The following is a 14,748-nucleotide window of genomic DNA, read 5'->3' on the forward strand; positions in this document are numbered from 1 at the left end:
TATGGAGATTAGGAATATGTTCAGTAAAAAAATCAGACTGTACAATTACACCTCTATTGTGGTTATAATTATATAAATAGATGCATGTATACATATTTACGTATGTAAACAAACCCTCACACTGGAGACTGGAAAGGATTACCCAGAACCCTCTTTGCCAATTATTGAAAACTGGTAAGATTATGGATTTTTTTTTCTTTAAACATTTCTCTATCAAGGTTGTTGTACTGTCATTTTAGTAAGAAAATGTGATGTTTTAAAAAAAAACCACTTAGTGGTCAGAGGCCTGATTCTGAAGCAGCTAATCCCTTCACCTTCATCACTACCACCACTTTGTCTGTCAGACTGAACACGTGATCTAAGGGATCCCTAGGATGTCACTGCTCACTGAGCAAAGTCACTGCTTTACCTTTCCAGTTCTTCCTGCTCTCTCTTCTCCCTTTCCTCCTTCTCCCTCTGCTCGCGGGCCAGCCGCCTCTTCTCAGCTAGCAGCCTCGTGGCCTCTTCTGGGTCGGTGGTGCCTGCGGAGGTCTTGGGGGAAGCGCTGGCAGTCACAGTGGATGGCGAGGCTGGGACTGATGCTGGGGCTGGGACCGGTGCTGGAGTGGGGGCCGGGGCCGGAGCAGCTGTACAAACAGGTACAAGGAGAAAATCAACTGGAAACAAAACCCAAAGAACAAAACAAAAACTAGCATTCCCCAATTCCCCACACCCCAGGCCTAGAATTCATCATTATAAGAGAAAAGGGAATGTTTATTACTGTGTGTTCTCATGGTTTCACTGTATTCTATTTGTAACCAAGCAACAGATAACAAAAAGGCATGTGTGTAAGTGAGACATCCAACAAAGCTGACACTCTGTCACCAAGTCTTATTTTCATACAAGTTAATCAGTTAACAACATATATCGAATGTGTACTCAGTATAGAGCCTCACGTTAGGTTCTGTGGGAAGTTCTACTCTGAGCAAAAAGAAGATGAGATCTTCCATTTGCCTCTCATTACATTAAAAAAATTCCTTCTCTTTAGTGACTATTTATTACTAGCAGACCAAAGCCTTTCATTGACCATCCTCTGCATCCCTGCCACAAGCCCAGATGCAGGCTGGGAAGATGATACCCTATGAAGATGGAGTCTTTTTTTGACTGCCTAGAGCTGTCTCCAGGTCTGAGGTGGGAGGACCCAAGGGCCTCTTTAGGACCTGGCTCTCGTATTCATTCCTTACCCATTTGGGCCTCCACTGTCCATCCTGATGCCAAGTGTAAGATGGGAGCACAAGTCTTTGACCTTATCCACATTCAGGAAATGGCCTAGAGAGCCATTCTAGGAGTCCCACAGAGATGCTCCACTGTGAGGTGTGATCTCTGGTATTCTAGACCCTCCTTTCATGATTAACATTTTCCTTTAATCCTCATGATTAGGTATTTTTCTTTGCCTCCAGGACACTTTTTGGCCTTTCCCTTCTCTCCCTTTCCATGCAAATAAGGACTGGACTCTTCTACTATCTAACAACGCTTTCACTTGTCTTGTTATCTATTCTTTGTTACCCCTACCCCCAATTTCAAATTAAGTCTTAAGGAGAAAACTTTTGAATGAAGACAGTTTTCAACAAAAAATACTGAATTCCTAGTTCCAAGGATTTCTAAACTTCTAAATAGCACCTGGTTTAGCCTGGCAGAGATGAGATCTACTGGGTCTTTTGAAACGAATTCTGACCTCTGTCAAGGGCCAGAGAGGCTAGCCAGCGGTCCTTAAACTCCAGTATGCATAGGATAAACTGGCCATTCTGTATTTTATCTGGCAATCCTGCAGAGGAACTGATTGATGAGCTTACTGTCTTTCAGAGTTCCTGGATCCACCACATACTTGGATTCAGTAGGACTAATATAGGGCCAGCACTTTGTCCTTTGAAACATTGTAGAAGTGGTAAATTAAAAATATTTCCATAAACTTTTTGAAGATCTTTCCTCTAAAAGGAGGAGACCAATCCCCTTCAATTGAGTGTGAGGTGAATCTAGTCACTTGCATCTAATGAATAAAATACGACAGAAATTGTGACTTCTGTGTATAGGATTTCTGGGCCTAGGCATAAAAAGTGTGCATTCTTTGTGATGTTCTCTTTCAAATCACAGTCTCTGAGGGAAAGCCAGCAAGCCAAGTCCAGCAGACAGACTGTGAGGACATCAAGCAACTCTATGGAGAGGTTCATGTGCCATGAAATGGAGCTCAGCCATTGTGTGTGCACCATATTCCAACAACCCAGATAAACTGCTTCCAAACTCCTGCCCCAAGAATCTGTGCAATGTCATAATTTGTTATAGCTCCAAAATTTTAAGATCTGTTACACAGCAATAGATAACTAATACAAAGTAATTCTGATGCAAGTGCTCTGAACACCACATTTTGTGAAAAAAAGGACTCGGCCAATAAAAGGAATCATAAATCATACCTGAATGAATATGCTGTGGCTTTTTGTTTTAAACCTTTTTTTAAAGATTTTATTTATTTATTCATGAGAGAGAGAGAGAGAGAGAGGCAGGCAGAGGAGAAGCAGGCTCCGTGCAGGGAGCCCGATGTGGGACTCGATCCTGAGTCTCCAGGATCACGTCCTGGACCTGAAGGCGGCGCCAAACCGCTAAGCCACCCGGGCTGCCCTGCTGTGGCTTTTGATTGGATGTTTCTTTCTTTATTTGTAAGAAAATCTCACGTAGGAAAAGTTCCCAAAATTAACCTTGGAGTAAAATTTCCAAGTCCCCCAAAGAAGAGCAAGCAACCCACACCTCATCACAAGTCAGCTGAATCTTACCAGGAGCAGCCTCTGGCTCGGGAGGTGACCCCTCTTCAGCTGTGGCTTCTTCCACCTTCACTAAAGGTGCCCTGCTCTTAAGTGATGGCTCATTGACAACTTTTGGGGGCTCCTTCTCAGAGTCTTTCCTCTCAGGTTCCACTCTGACTTCTCGCTTGACAGGGCGGATGTTGCCAGGGGATGGGGGCCGGACCTGGGCAGGGGCAACTTTGACTGATCCAGAAGGCAAGGAGGAGGTTGGTCTGGGTGTGCCAGGCAGATGCGGAAAGGATTTGGATGGAAGCCTAGGGGCAATAAACAGGGGAAAGAGAATAGGAGCCATCAGAGCAGGCTTGCCAGAACCTTCCTTCCCCCACTCCTCTACCACTTGACAGTCCTAGAACACCAGCACCAGTAAGGTGAAGAAATGAAGAGATACTGAACTGGTGTATTTGTTTTTTATGTGGCAAACACAGAAATATTCACTTTAGAGACTCATTCCCATTTCCTTTTTTCTTTCCTACAAGGAAAAATGTTATTCCCTAAACAATACTAGACACCATGGAGAGAATAGTTTGCTTTCAGAGAAGAGAAGCTACAAATTCTTCAGCATGGCAACCCAGACAACCTCTTAAATTTTGCTTACCAGAGTCGGGAGGGAGCTGGTGATCTTGCTTTGGGATGAGATGGAGATACAGCCCTCCGAATAGCAGATGTGGGGTGGATCGGTAGGTTTTCTCTCTCCTTCTCTCTTTTATAGCCCTAAGTTCCAAGAAACACAATGATTAGATTTTGATATGAGTGGGACAATCCCATTAACAGTATATTCAGGAGTGGAGCTACAACCCACTGAGTGACTTTTTGGAAATTTTCCAACCTTTGTCATTGATATCCATTCCACTCCCACAAAAGCCCTTGTTAGCTTAAACCTGAACATTATAACTGAATTAACGCCATCTGACACTAATTAATAAAGTTCTGGATGTCTGATCTGGAGTTACATTTGCTAAAGAAATATATATGTATACTCTTAGAAAGCACCTGTACTCTGTATCTACAATCACCTGGGGCAAAAATCTCTCACTGTCTTTAGTTCACACAAATATCAAAATAAAAGTCCTTCCATTTCCCCATTTCTCCCCCATTTTAATTCTTTAGCATTTTTTCTTTTTTTTCTATGTTGGAACATACCATACTCAGTCTTTTTTTTTTTTTTTTTTAAATCTTAACATATCTGCTATATCAGACATTAATTCATTTTTTTCCCTTTATACTGATACTATATAAATAATTTCTTTCTCATCTAATGTCCTTTTGCTCTTAAAGGAAAAATCAGGTTCAAGGTGAAGAATTTTAGCTCTTTTTAATCTTAAGGATAAAACTGAAATGGGAGAGTGTGTCAAAACATCCCTCCTGGGATCCCTGGGTGGCGCAGCGGTTTAGCGCCTGCCTTTGGTCCAGGGCGCGATCCTGGAGACCCAGGATCGAATCTCACGTCAGGCTCCCTGCATGGAGCCTGCTTCTCCCTCTGCCTATGTCTCTGCCTCTGTCTCTCTGTGATGACTATCATAAAAAATAAATAAATAAATAAATAAATAAATAAATAAATAAATCCTTCCTTTTCTAACTGCATACTAGAAATTCAGCCAGACAGGTGATACCTTTGCTAAGTCAAAACGAGCAAAGGGAAACCCAGAAGTGTCTGGTAAGCTATAGTCAACCAAAACAAAAAGACAAAAACAAAAAAACAACCCCCAAACACAAAAATGCACAGAGCAAGAAAGACTCATTCTAAGTATCTGAAACTTGCCAACAATGTTCTGGGACAGGACTGGATACTGGCTGGAAGCCCCCGTGTGAGCACCTGTCAGCACTTTGCTCTGTGGGACCCTCCCAGGAGAGCAGACTGAGAGTACAAGGGAAGGGACAGAACTTTGTTGTATCTAGCTGCAGGGCCCATACACTGGAGTGTACCTTTTTCTCTCTCCTTTCTGCCTGGTGCAAGCATCAATTCCCCTCTTCCTTCCTTTCCCCACTCCTGTTCCCCTTCAGTATCCCTTCTCATTGTTTCTCTCCACTTTTCTTAGTAACAGCCTAGTTGATAGACTGGGCTATAGGGGTGTGTATGTGTGTGTGTAATATGAATATCAAATAATATTCAATGTCTTCCCCTGGGTGAAGGGCACTCAGAGGGGCACTTGACGGGATGAGCACTGTACGTTATACTATATGTTGGCAAATCGAACTCCACTAAAAAATATACAAATAAAAAAAATTCAATGTCTTCCCAGAATTTCTAAATGAAATAAAGACTGGGGCAGGAAAGAGCGTTACAAGATATGTGCCAGCTCCCTATCACTTGTGGCTGCATGACCGGCCTTTGCCCCCATTTCTGGTCCCAGAAGGCTGGAGGTAGGGCCTCAGAATACAGCTATTGTTCTTGGGTAGCAGAAGTGGCAGCCAGCACATGGGACCCTTCTGGCAGGTATATTGGGTGGCATTTATGCCTCTGACAATTATGTCAGAGTGGAAGGCTCAGAACTCTTCCAGGGGAAGTTGGGGTTATGTACTCCAAGTAGTTGTTTTTTCCTTTTTCTCAAAAACATTTTAATTTGGCTGAAGTCAAAGTAAGGAGAGATCTGAATGAGAAAATAAATCAGGAAGAGTAATTTGTGACGTGGAGGATACGGGGATGAATTTCATCATCTGTGTCTTGATAAGACAGGCACTGTGGGAATGAACCTACAAAGAACTGTATAATCTTTCTTTTTGGATTAAAAAATAAAGTGCCATTGAACCAGTTCTTTCTTTCCTAAAACTGCCCTCCCCTTAATCATCTTATAGGGATAGAGAAATAGGCAAAGAAAAGTTTAGAAACATGTTCAGTACTTGAGACAACATCCTCTCAGGCAGGTAGATGGTTTTACCCTCTTAGTTCTTTTAGACGTCTTTTCAGTGGTTTGTAACCCATTCACGTATTTGGGTACCACACATGTAAAGGCATTCCTCATCCTCATCCAGATCTAACAGCCAGCACTCTGTACAATAATCTTTCCTATTAATATTTTCCAAAAGACTACTGTGGAAGACACATAGCAAAATGCACATGTCAACGGACAACTTAGGACAAAGACTTTTATTTTACAATTAGAGTTAGGTTTAGGATACAAATAACTTTCAAGAGAGAGAATAGAGACAGATACTTCAAGGTACTGCTGTCCAATAGAACTTTCTATGATGACAGAAATGTTCTACATCTGTGTATGCTAGCCACTAGCCACATTTGGTCATTTGAGTTTAGATCTAGATTTAATTAATCTAGATTAACTAAAATTAAGTTGAAAAAAATATGAAAACAATTGTATTTATAATAGTATCAAAAAGAATTAAACCCTTAGGAATAAACTTAACCAAGAAGGCAGAAGACTTGTACACTAAAAACTAAAACACATTGCTAAAAGAAATGAAAGAAAACAATGGGAAGATATTCTGTGTTCACAGATTAGAAGACTTACTGTTAAAATGTCAGTACTACCCAAAATGATCCACAGAGTCAAAGCAACCCCTATCAAAATCTATCGTCATTTTTTTGCAGAAATATAAAAATTCACCCTAAATTTAAATGGAACCTCAAGGAACCCTGAATAGATAAAATAATCTTGAAAACAAAGAAAAAAGAGACCTTCCACTTCCTGATTTCAAAAGATATCACAAAGCTTTAGTAATCAAAACTGTGTGGTACTGACACAAAGAGAGACATGTAGACCAATGGAGTACAGGGCCTAGAAATAAATCCTTGTGTACATGGTCAAAAGATCCTCAATAAGGGTGCCAAGATGACTCAATGGGGAAAAGATAGTCTCTTCAACAAATGTTGCTGGGAAGATTGGATATTCACGTGCCAAAGAATGTACTTGGACCCTTACCTTACACCGTATACAAAAACTAACTCAAGATGGATTAAAGACCTAAATATAACACTGTTTAAAACTATAAAATTCCTGCAAGAAAATAGGGGAAGCTTCATGACATTGGATTTGATACTGATTTCTTGGATATGACACCTGAAGCACAGGCAACAAAAGCAAAAATAGATAAATGGGATTATATCAAACTTAAAAACTATTATGCATCAAAGTACACAATCAACAGAGTAAAAAGGTAAACTACAGAATGAGAGAAATATCTACAAATCATATATCTGATAAGAGATTAATATGCAGAGTATGTAATATCCAGAATGTGTAAATATCCTACAACTCAATAAAAAATTAAAGGTTAAATAAATGAAAGAATAAGATTAAAAAATGAGCAAAGGACTTGAATAGGTATTTCTTCAAAAAAGATATGTAAATGGCCAACAAGCATATAAAAATGCTCAATGTCATGGATCATTAGAGAAATGCAAATGAAAACCACCATGAGATAGTACCTCATACCATTCAGATGGCTGCTAGAAAAACAAACAAAACCCCAGAAAATAACAAGTGTTGGTGAAGATATGGAAGAATTGGAACCCTTCTGCACTGCTGGTGGGAATGTAAATAAAATGGTGCAGTTGCCATGGAAAACAGTATGGCAGCTCCTTAAATTATTAGAAATAGAATTGCCACAAAATCCAATCTCACTTCTTGATGTATATATATGTATCCCAAAGAATTGAAGGCAGGATCTTGAAAAGATATTTGCTACCCATGTATATAGCAGTGCTATTCATAGTAGTCAAGAGGCAGAAGCAACTCAAATGTCCATCAGCAGATGAATGGCTTTACAAAATGTGGTGTATGTGTACATGTGTGTGTTTGTATGTATGTGTATACATACATACAACGGGATATTATTAGCCTTGGGAAGGAAAGAAATCCTGTCACATGCTAAAACATGGATGGACAGATCTGAAGGACATTATGCAAAGTGAAATAAGCCAGTTACAAAAAGACAAATGCCGTGTGACTCCATTTATTTTTTTTATTTATTTATTTTTTGTGACTCCATTTATATGAAGTATCTAAAGCAGTCAAATTCATAGAAACAAAGTAAAATGGTGGCTTGTCAGGGGTGGGAGAGGAGGAAATGGGGAGTTGTCCACTGGGCACAGTTCAATTTTGCAAGATTTAATTAGTTCTGGGGACAGGCTGCACAACATGAATATACATACCACTACTGAAATGACACTTAAAAACAATTAAGATGGTGAATTTGTTATATGTTTCCTTTACTATAATCATCTTTAAAAAGAAAATTAAATTTAAAATTCTGTTTGTCATTCTCACTAGCCACTTTTCTTTTCTTTTCTTTCCACTAACCACTTTTCAAGTGCTCCATGACCACATGTTGCTGATTGTTCAACTGAATTCCATAAGGGAGCTCTGGGGTATAAAAGACTTGTGAGTCACTTTCTGGATATAGGTATTTGCCTAAATGTTTGCATGTAAAGAGCTGAAAAGATAACCAATAAATCAAATATAGAAAGGGGAAGGCATTAAAAAAATTAAAATGGGTGAGAAAGTGGAGCTTTTGGATGGTATGATGAGAATCCCTCTCCTTTAATCTGTTGGCCAAGGGTCAACTTTCATTCTTCCCTCCTGGCACATCAGGTTGACCTTTTATCCACAACAAGATGTTTTTCCTTTGCTCAGTGTTTTTACCTCTTCAATAAGTACCTAACCTTTGGGGGCAAAATTCTTCTATTAGTTCTCATCCATAGCTAGGCACTGTGAAGCACTGATGTGCTAATGATGAGCAACTACCCAGATACCAAAGGTAGTTTCACCTCCAAGTCTCACCTGCAAGAATTCCTTGTGGGCCTGGATGTCTGACTCAATCAGGAATTAAACTGATTCCTGAAAGCCTGGGCCTTGGAAGAAAACTGCCTGTAGGCAAAGCCATCAAGCTCTCACAACCTTCAAATTATCCTCAAACATCTAAGCAAAATCCTTTGAAGCATCCATCAGCTTCATAAATCTCAACTGCTCTGGGAAGTTAAGACTGAAAATAAAATTGTTCAGCCTTTCATTAAATAGGTCATAGTGTTACCATGGGAGAGAGGCAATGAGATCTTCCAGTTGGCTGGGGGGTCCTTTAGGAGTAAGTACAATGCCTGACCATCACAGGGCAATGTCTACTTCTTTCAATGGCTACTAAATAACATACAGTTTGAGGAAGAAAGATTCTTGGAGACATACAAATTACCTCATTGCATTTACGGCAGGAAATTAATTATAGGTGAAAATTAATGTTAGCTCAGCCACCTTGCCAGTAATTACAAGTACAAATTATATTCTTCATTTGCAAAATTTGAGTCTATAAAACAGCCCAGTTGCCTTTCAAGTATTAGTTACTTAGCAAATTGCTAGTGTTTTCAAAATACACTGTTACTATATTGTAAATGTGGGCCCTGATGGGGATTAGCTAAACAGATGAAAACTCTTTATTTTGCTTTTTGTTGAACCACATTTAGAGTTCAGCCAGCTTTTAGATATGGTTTAATAAAATGCAGAGGCAGCAGTCCAGGCCCACTTCCCCTTCAAAGACTTTCTTACTTTCAAAAATGTAAAAGTGTGCTGTCACGACACTTGCCGCATGCACACACTTGAATAAAGAATAGTTTTCATCCTCAGATTCACATTTTTAGGGGGAGCCAAACTCCCAAGTGGAGAGGAAGCATGAGGACACTACTGTCCAGGTGTGGGCACCTCCCACTCTGACACCCACACCGCACCTTGGGGTGGTGTTCACTCTGCACAGACACAGCAGACTTGCCTGGCTGCTCCCAACGGCTACTCACCGCTGTGCCATGAACAGTCCTCCTTCTCGCAGAGCCCTCCGGTGGTGTTATCAAGAATTTTGGTCGATCCATCAGATTTCTAGAGTGTGCAGCTTTGTAGGGCATGATGTTGATGGGGCCGCAAGATGCTGAACGAGGACAAATGGGGATAACTAGGGTGTAGGTGATTGTTTTATACACAAGAGTGCCAGAGGAGCAGTTGAAGGAAAGCCAAAAGCAGGTTCAGGAAAAGGAGCAAAGCAGAAATAGAGAAAAAAGTAGGGAGAAGAAGTTATTACCTAAAGGTGCCCAGAACCATCATATTCAGCTCTCCTCACAGTCCTATCAGTTTACAGTGTGTCCAAAAAGAAGCCATGTCCAAATGAAAACCCTAGGCTATGTAAGTTATTGGGCTATTTAAATAGAGATTAAAGATACAGATAGAGTCTCATAATTAAGGAAAGCAATGGCCTTATATTGCTATGAACTGATGGTTCTGGGAAAACACATTAGTGACAGATCATTTTTATATAAGGACTGTTTATAATCAGATTTTTCCTAATTAGCTTTAAGATGGAGTAAAAGGTGGAGATACAGGAAGCAAGCAAGCAGGCAAACAAGATGTACTCCAACTATTTCAGGTGTAAAGTTCAACAGCCAGTGGAAAAAAGCAACAGAATTTTTATAATGTTAAACAATCAAGTCTTACTAGGTGTTACAACTTGTTACAAGGATAACTAATAATTTCCAGAAATAAATTCTGTAAATGTTTTGTCTATTTAAAGCCAAATCAGATGCATGGCTTCTGGGTTTTCCCAAAAGCCAAGGCATTTGATGGTCTATAACAAGCAGAAGAACATATGAGGATATAGGATGTAATCATTTAAAATGGTGATGAGGACACACATATGTTAAAACTGCCAAAAACAAAGTTGAATCATGGAATAGCTTTTACTGTTTTACTCAGGTTGGGATATTTTTGAAAAAAAATCACCCTTTCTGACTATTCAGTTTCACAGGAACACTGTCATTAATCAAGTGATTTATCAAGTGATTTCAAGCAAAAAATGGGTTTAAGGAAGTTCCTATAACACTACATATGTATCAAAAGTATGGTTACTAAGGTTCCAAGGTTCACTTTCAGATCTCACCCAGAAATCTTGTTCTCCAGCAAAAAAATAAGATAATGAAACATGACTCCTGAGAATACGATGTGCTTGGATGATGTTATAAAATGACTTTACCTGCCTATAGCCATTGTAGCAAACTTATGAAAAGACCATTATTTCAGCTAAGCATAATAGTATTTATTAATAAATTAAAAACTCAAAAGTTGGCAAGACAAATTAGGAATTCTGGAATTATAGAGTTAAAAAATGTTATTCTGATTTGTTCTACAAACAGAAAGTTGATCAGATTGCTTATTTATTCACGTGCTCTCTTATTAAACAATTTGCAGTATCTTGAGTCATCACTCAATGGTCAAGGCAGGGAATGGACTGGAAATTGCATTCTCTTTTCCAATCCTCTGAAAACAGAACTCTATTTCTTCAGGATAAACTAAAACACTTTGCATTCCCCTTCAGTCCTCCTTAAAAGAATATTTGTATCTTACTTGGGAGTTGACCTACGTCTTTGCCTTAGACTTTAATGGGGAAGGAAGATTCCTTTCATTGTGAGAAAGGAGAACCTAGTCTCATTTGGCTTCCTGTGATCACAGAGGAAACTATTTGAAAATAACTTTTTTCAAGTGCCACAACAAAGCATTTGCATTTCTCAGATAGGAAAGAGTTCATTAATGCAAAACTCTACCAAGCCAATCAAATGAATTTAAGTAAAGTAACATCCTGGCACAGGACACTTCTGTGGGATTAATGTCCAGGAGAGACACATATTGCCCAGGGCATATCCAGAGGCTATTTACCTTGTGCTCCAGGATCAAGAAACCCTAAACCATAGTCCTGCTCTGAGGCCAGGGTCTGACAGGAAGAAGAAAACAACAGAAATAGGATTTCACTTCCCTCCAGTGGAAAATAATTTTGGGGGTATCTATGGAGCACTTCCTGAGATGATCATGGGTGTAAGCCAATCTCATCATGGCTCTGGTTCATTCTTTATTACAGCGCTGATGTAGTATTAAGCAAAGAAAGACAATATCCTTAAATCTATCTAGTGGAGTTTGTACAAAACTCCTCAGACTTAATTGTTCAAGGAACACTGTCAGCCTGTAACAAACCCTGTAAATTCTTTCTAAGGACATTACGTCTCATGGAATTGGTTGTTGTTCTGAACAGCAACTACTGAAAAACCTGAAACCTTTAAATTATGTATTTGGATTATCTTGCCCTTCTGAAGAAAGAATAAGAGCAATAATACACAGTTATTTTTATTTTTCCAGAGTGCTCTTGATATCCCGAAGTAGTTTTCTTAAACATGAAAATTCTTCTATGGAGTGTCCAGTAGAAAGTCTTCTATACTATCCCTATTTCCTACTACTCTTGGTAACAAGTGGGCATTAATTTAACTTCTTCAAGATCTTCTAAATGAACTGTATGAAAAGGTACAGGGAAAAGATAATGCAATACAAGTGGCTGGAGTGTAGCATAGAGAATACAAATCTTATAATAATATTAATAACATTTATTGATGACTTACTATGTGGCGGGTACTACTCTAAACATTTTATGTGTATCAACTCATTTAATCTTAAGCTCTAATAATCACATGTATTTTAAATGTATTTTAAAAATGGGCATGGAGAGGTCAATGCAAAGCAGTGGCCACAAATGAGAGGTAAATTTCAAGTGCACTTATTACTTGTCCTGGGAGTCTGTAATCACCAAACACCCTAGGAGTAAGGATGGCTGTTTGGATCTGCTACTGCAACTCTGGCTCTGGATGTAGGTCATCCTTTTGCTAATGGCAACTGGATATAAGATGAACTTAAGAGACAACAGTCAAATGGAAAGACAAGAAAGACTGATTGCAGAGAGTAGATAGAAAAATAAAAGTGGTGAACACAGTGTTTTTGACAAGATGAATGTAAAGGATGTTTACATATATAATTTCAAGTGGAAAAAAAATGAAAACAACAGTTTTGGTTTGTTAAATATAAGCCATGTCAATGCAATAATAAGGTAACAATAATCTAAGGAATGTATTGATAAGAATGGGAACTCAAGAAAAGGCCTATGGATTGCTTTACACTAAAATAAATTACAAGAATGTGTCCATTTGTTAAAAGGAGAATGGAAGAGTTGCAAAGTAAAGAACAGCCAGTGAGCAGGTAGAAAGCACCCTGATTAAGTAGAACAACGAAGAGGGAAGATGGGAAGATGGGCAAGCAGAATGGGTGGGGCACAAGGACAGGATGCTGCAAAGGACTATAGGAGGAGCAAAAGAATTGACAGAAGTTAGTGGTGACAATGACAACAGCAGACACTTTTTCAGCTGCGAGGCAGTCATTAATATGAAACAATGTACAGTGTGGAGATTCCAAAGCATGAGTGCCCTAGACTATTTGGATCCTACAATACAGGACTGAAAGCAGTTTTACAGTTTCTTCAATTAGCTAGACATGCGGAAGAACTTCCATGACTTTTCTAAAAGTAGGACATTCACAGGCAGAAAATAAACTATCTTGAAATAAGCGGTACTTTCTCCTCTGGAAAAATCTCAGATGCGATGTGACAGCTGACAGGAGAGTTCCTTCACAGAAAACACAGAACACTGTGGGGTCCACCTAATTGAATGCATAACTCTATACAGAGCAGCACCCCAGGCACCCAGGATGGAGGGCACGTTAAGACCCAATCCACCGATTAAAATTCTAAGTGGCTCTGGTATAAGTCACTTATTGTCACTGCCCTTGGTTTCCACAAGCAGGTGGTAGGAATGTCTGTACTTGCTTTTTCAACTGCCTCCTGGAAGTACTGTGAGAATTAGGGTTGTTAATAGCTCATTGGGCACCATAGATGAAAAAAAAAATCATAAAACCATCAAGAATTATTTGCAAAGAGGGTGAATTAACATGAAGAGACGTGCAGAAGCAAAGCATTTTTAAAGGGAACTTTATGATGTAATTTCCTAAGTGCCAAAGACAAGGGCTGCTAGGCTGGTTACAGAGATATACCAATTGCACCCAGAGATATTTGGGAAAAACAGAATCAACTCACCGTGAAAGGAGATGTTGCCAAAAGCTGAATGTGTATCTTTCTTTCCAGATAGATATAGGCTCTACGCTAACTTCTCATTAAACTAATTGGCTCATTCAGGCATGCTTTGCATTTCAAAAATGTAGAGGAGTTGTAACTAATTACAATAACCAGTCCTTGGCACATTCTCCATATTTTCAAAGTATGTAACAAAGAAGAAGACTGTAATTAGCCTTCTCCACAACTCCTAGAGATTTGAGAGGGTACTAATTCCTAGATTACATATGAAAGACTGGCACAGGCAGAAGGAGCTAGCCCACAGCCACTCTTAAGCAAGAAACTCTTGCTGAAATTGTCCTGGGTTTTGCTTGTATTCTCAAGTCAATCTATTAGTATTAAATATTAAATCATGTCTACCTCTGATCATCTGCTCAGATGCAGGGGCAGAAAGAAAGGCGGGGAAGGGGTCGGTGTTTCGGGTGATGTTACCAACAACCCAGAAGCATCTGAAGCCATCTGATCACAAGGAGGGGCGTCCTTTGTCTGCCTGGCATCTGGTGTCCAGATAAGATGTGAAAGGAAAACAATACCAGGAGCATGAAACCAACACCAACAGACATTTCCAAAGCCACTGCACCCAAGGAGAGAGAAGCAAACACACTGGGGAAAGCCCGGGATGTGATTAGATGAATAGCGGTAGCTCAGATGTGCATCAAAAGGTTGGACTTTACCTCACCAAGAAAGTTCCACCTTGACAGTTTTACCTGTATCTCCAGACAAGGCAGCTGTGCTTTTACTTCGGGCCAGGAACGAGTGTGTGGGCGTCAGCAGTCTGTTAACAACGCTGCTCTCCCATGGGCTGAGCTGCAGGCGGCGAGCTAAACGTCACCACATAAGCAAGATGTTAGAGGAATTCTTTCCTGGGGCAAGAGGGTGCAAGAGCATCAAACTTATTGCTTCCATATCCCAGGCCTTCAAGAGACGAGGCTCTCCAACCAAGCAGGACGGCTAGCATACGGTCTGGGAGACGGGAACTTTGCCCAAA

The 14,748-nt window shown here is 39.8% G+C and overlaps 1 protein-coding gene across 8 annotated transcripts in view; it reads right to left on the reverse strand.

Moving 5' to 3' along the window:
* The window catches only part of MAP7 (microtubule associated protein 7), a 172,993-nt gene that overhangs the window by 13,584 nt on the left and 144,661 nt on the right, over positions 1-14,748 (reverse strand). For 6 of the 8 annotated variants that reach the window (XM_038526120.1, XM_038526118.1, XM_038526116.1 and 3 more), the window contains 5 exons: positions 14,468-14,581; positions 9,571-9,698; positions 3,430-3,545; positions 2,805-3,088; positions 410-626 (listed from right to left, as the gene is read on the reverse strand). In XM_038526120.1, coding sequence (XP_038382048.1) covers positions 410-626; positions 2,805-3,088; positions 3,430-3,545; positions 9,571-9,698; positions 14,468-14,581 — 859 coding nt within the window. Of the gene's footprint in view, positions 1-409; positions 657-2,804; positions 3,089-3,429; positions 3,546-9,570; positions 9,699-14,467; positions 14,582-14,748 lie in introns of all 8 variants that reach the window. The other 2 variants (XM_038526123.1, XM_038526119.1) reach the window with 2 other exon arrangements.

This window comes from Canis lupus, chromosome 1, assembly GCF_011100685.1.
Source record: "Canis lupus familiaris isolate Mischka breed German Shepherd chromosome 1, alternate assembly UU_Cfam_GSD_1.0, whole genome shotgun sequence".
NCBI lineage: Eukaryota > Metazoa > Chordata > Mammalia > Carnivora > Canidae > Canis > Canis lupus.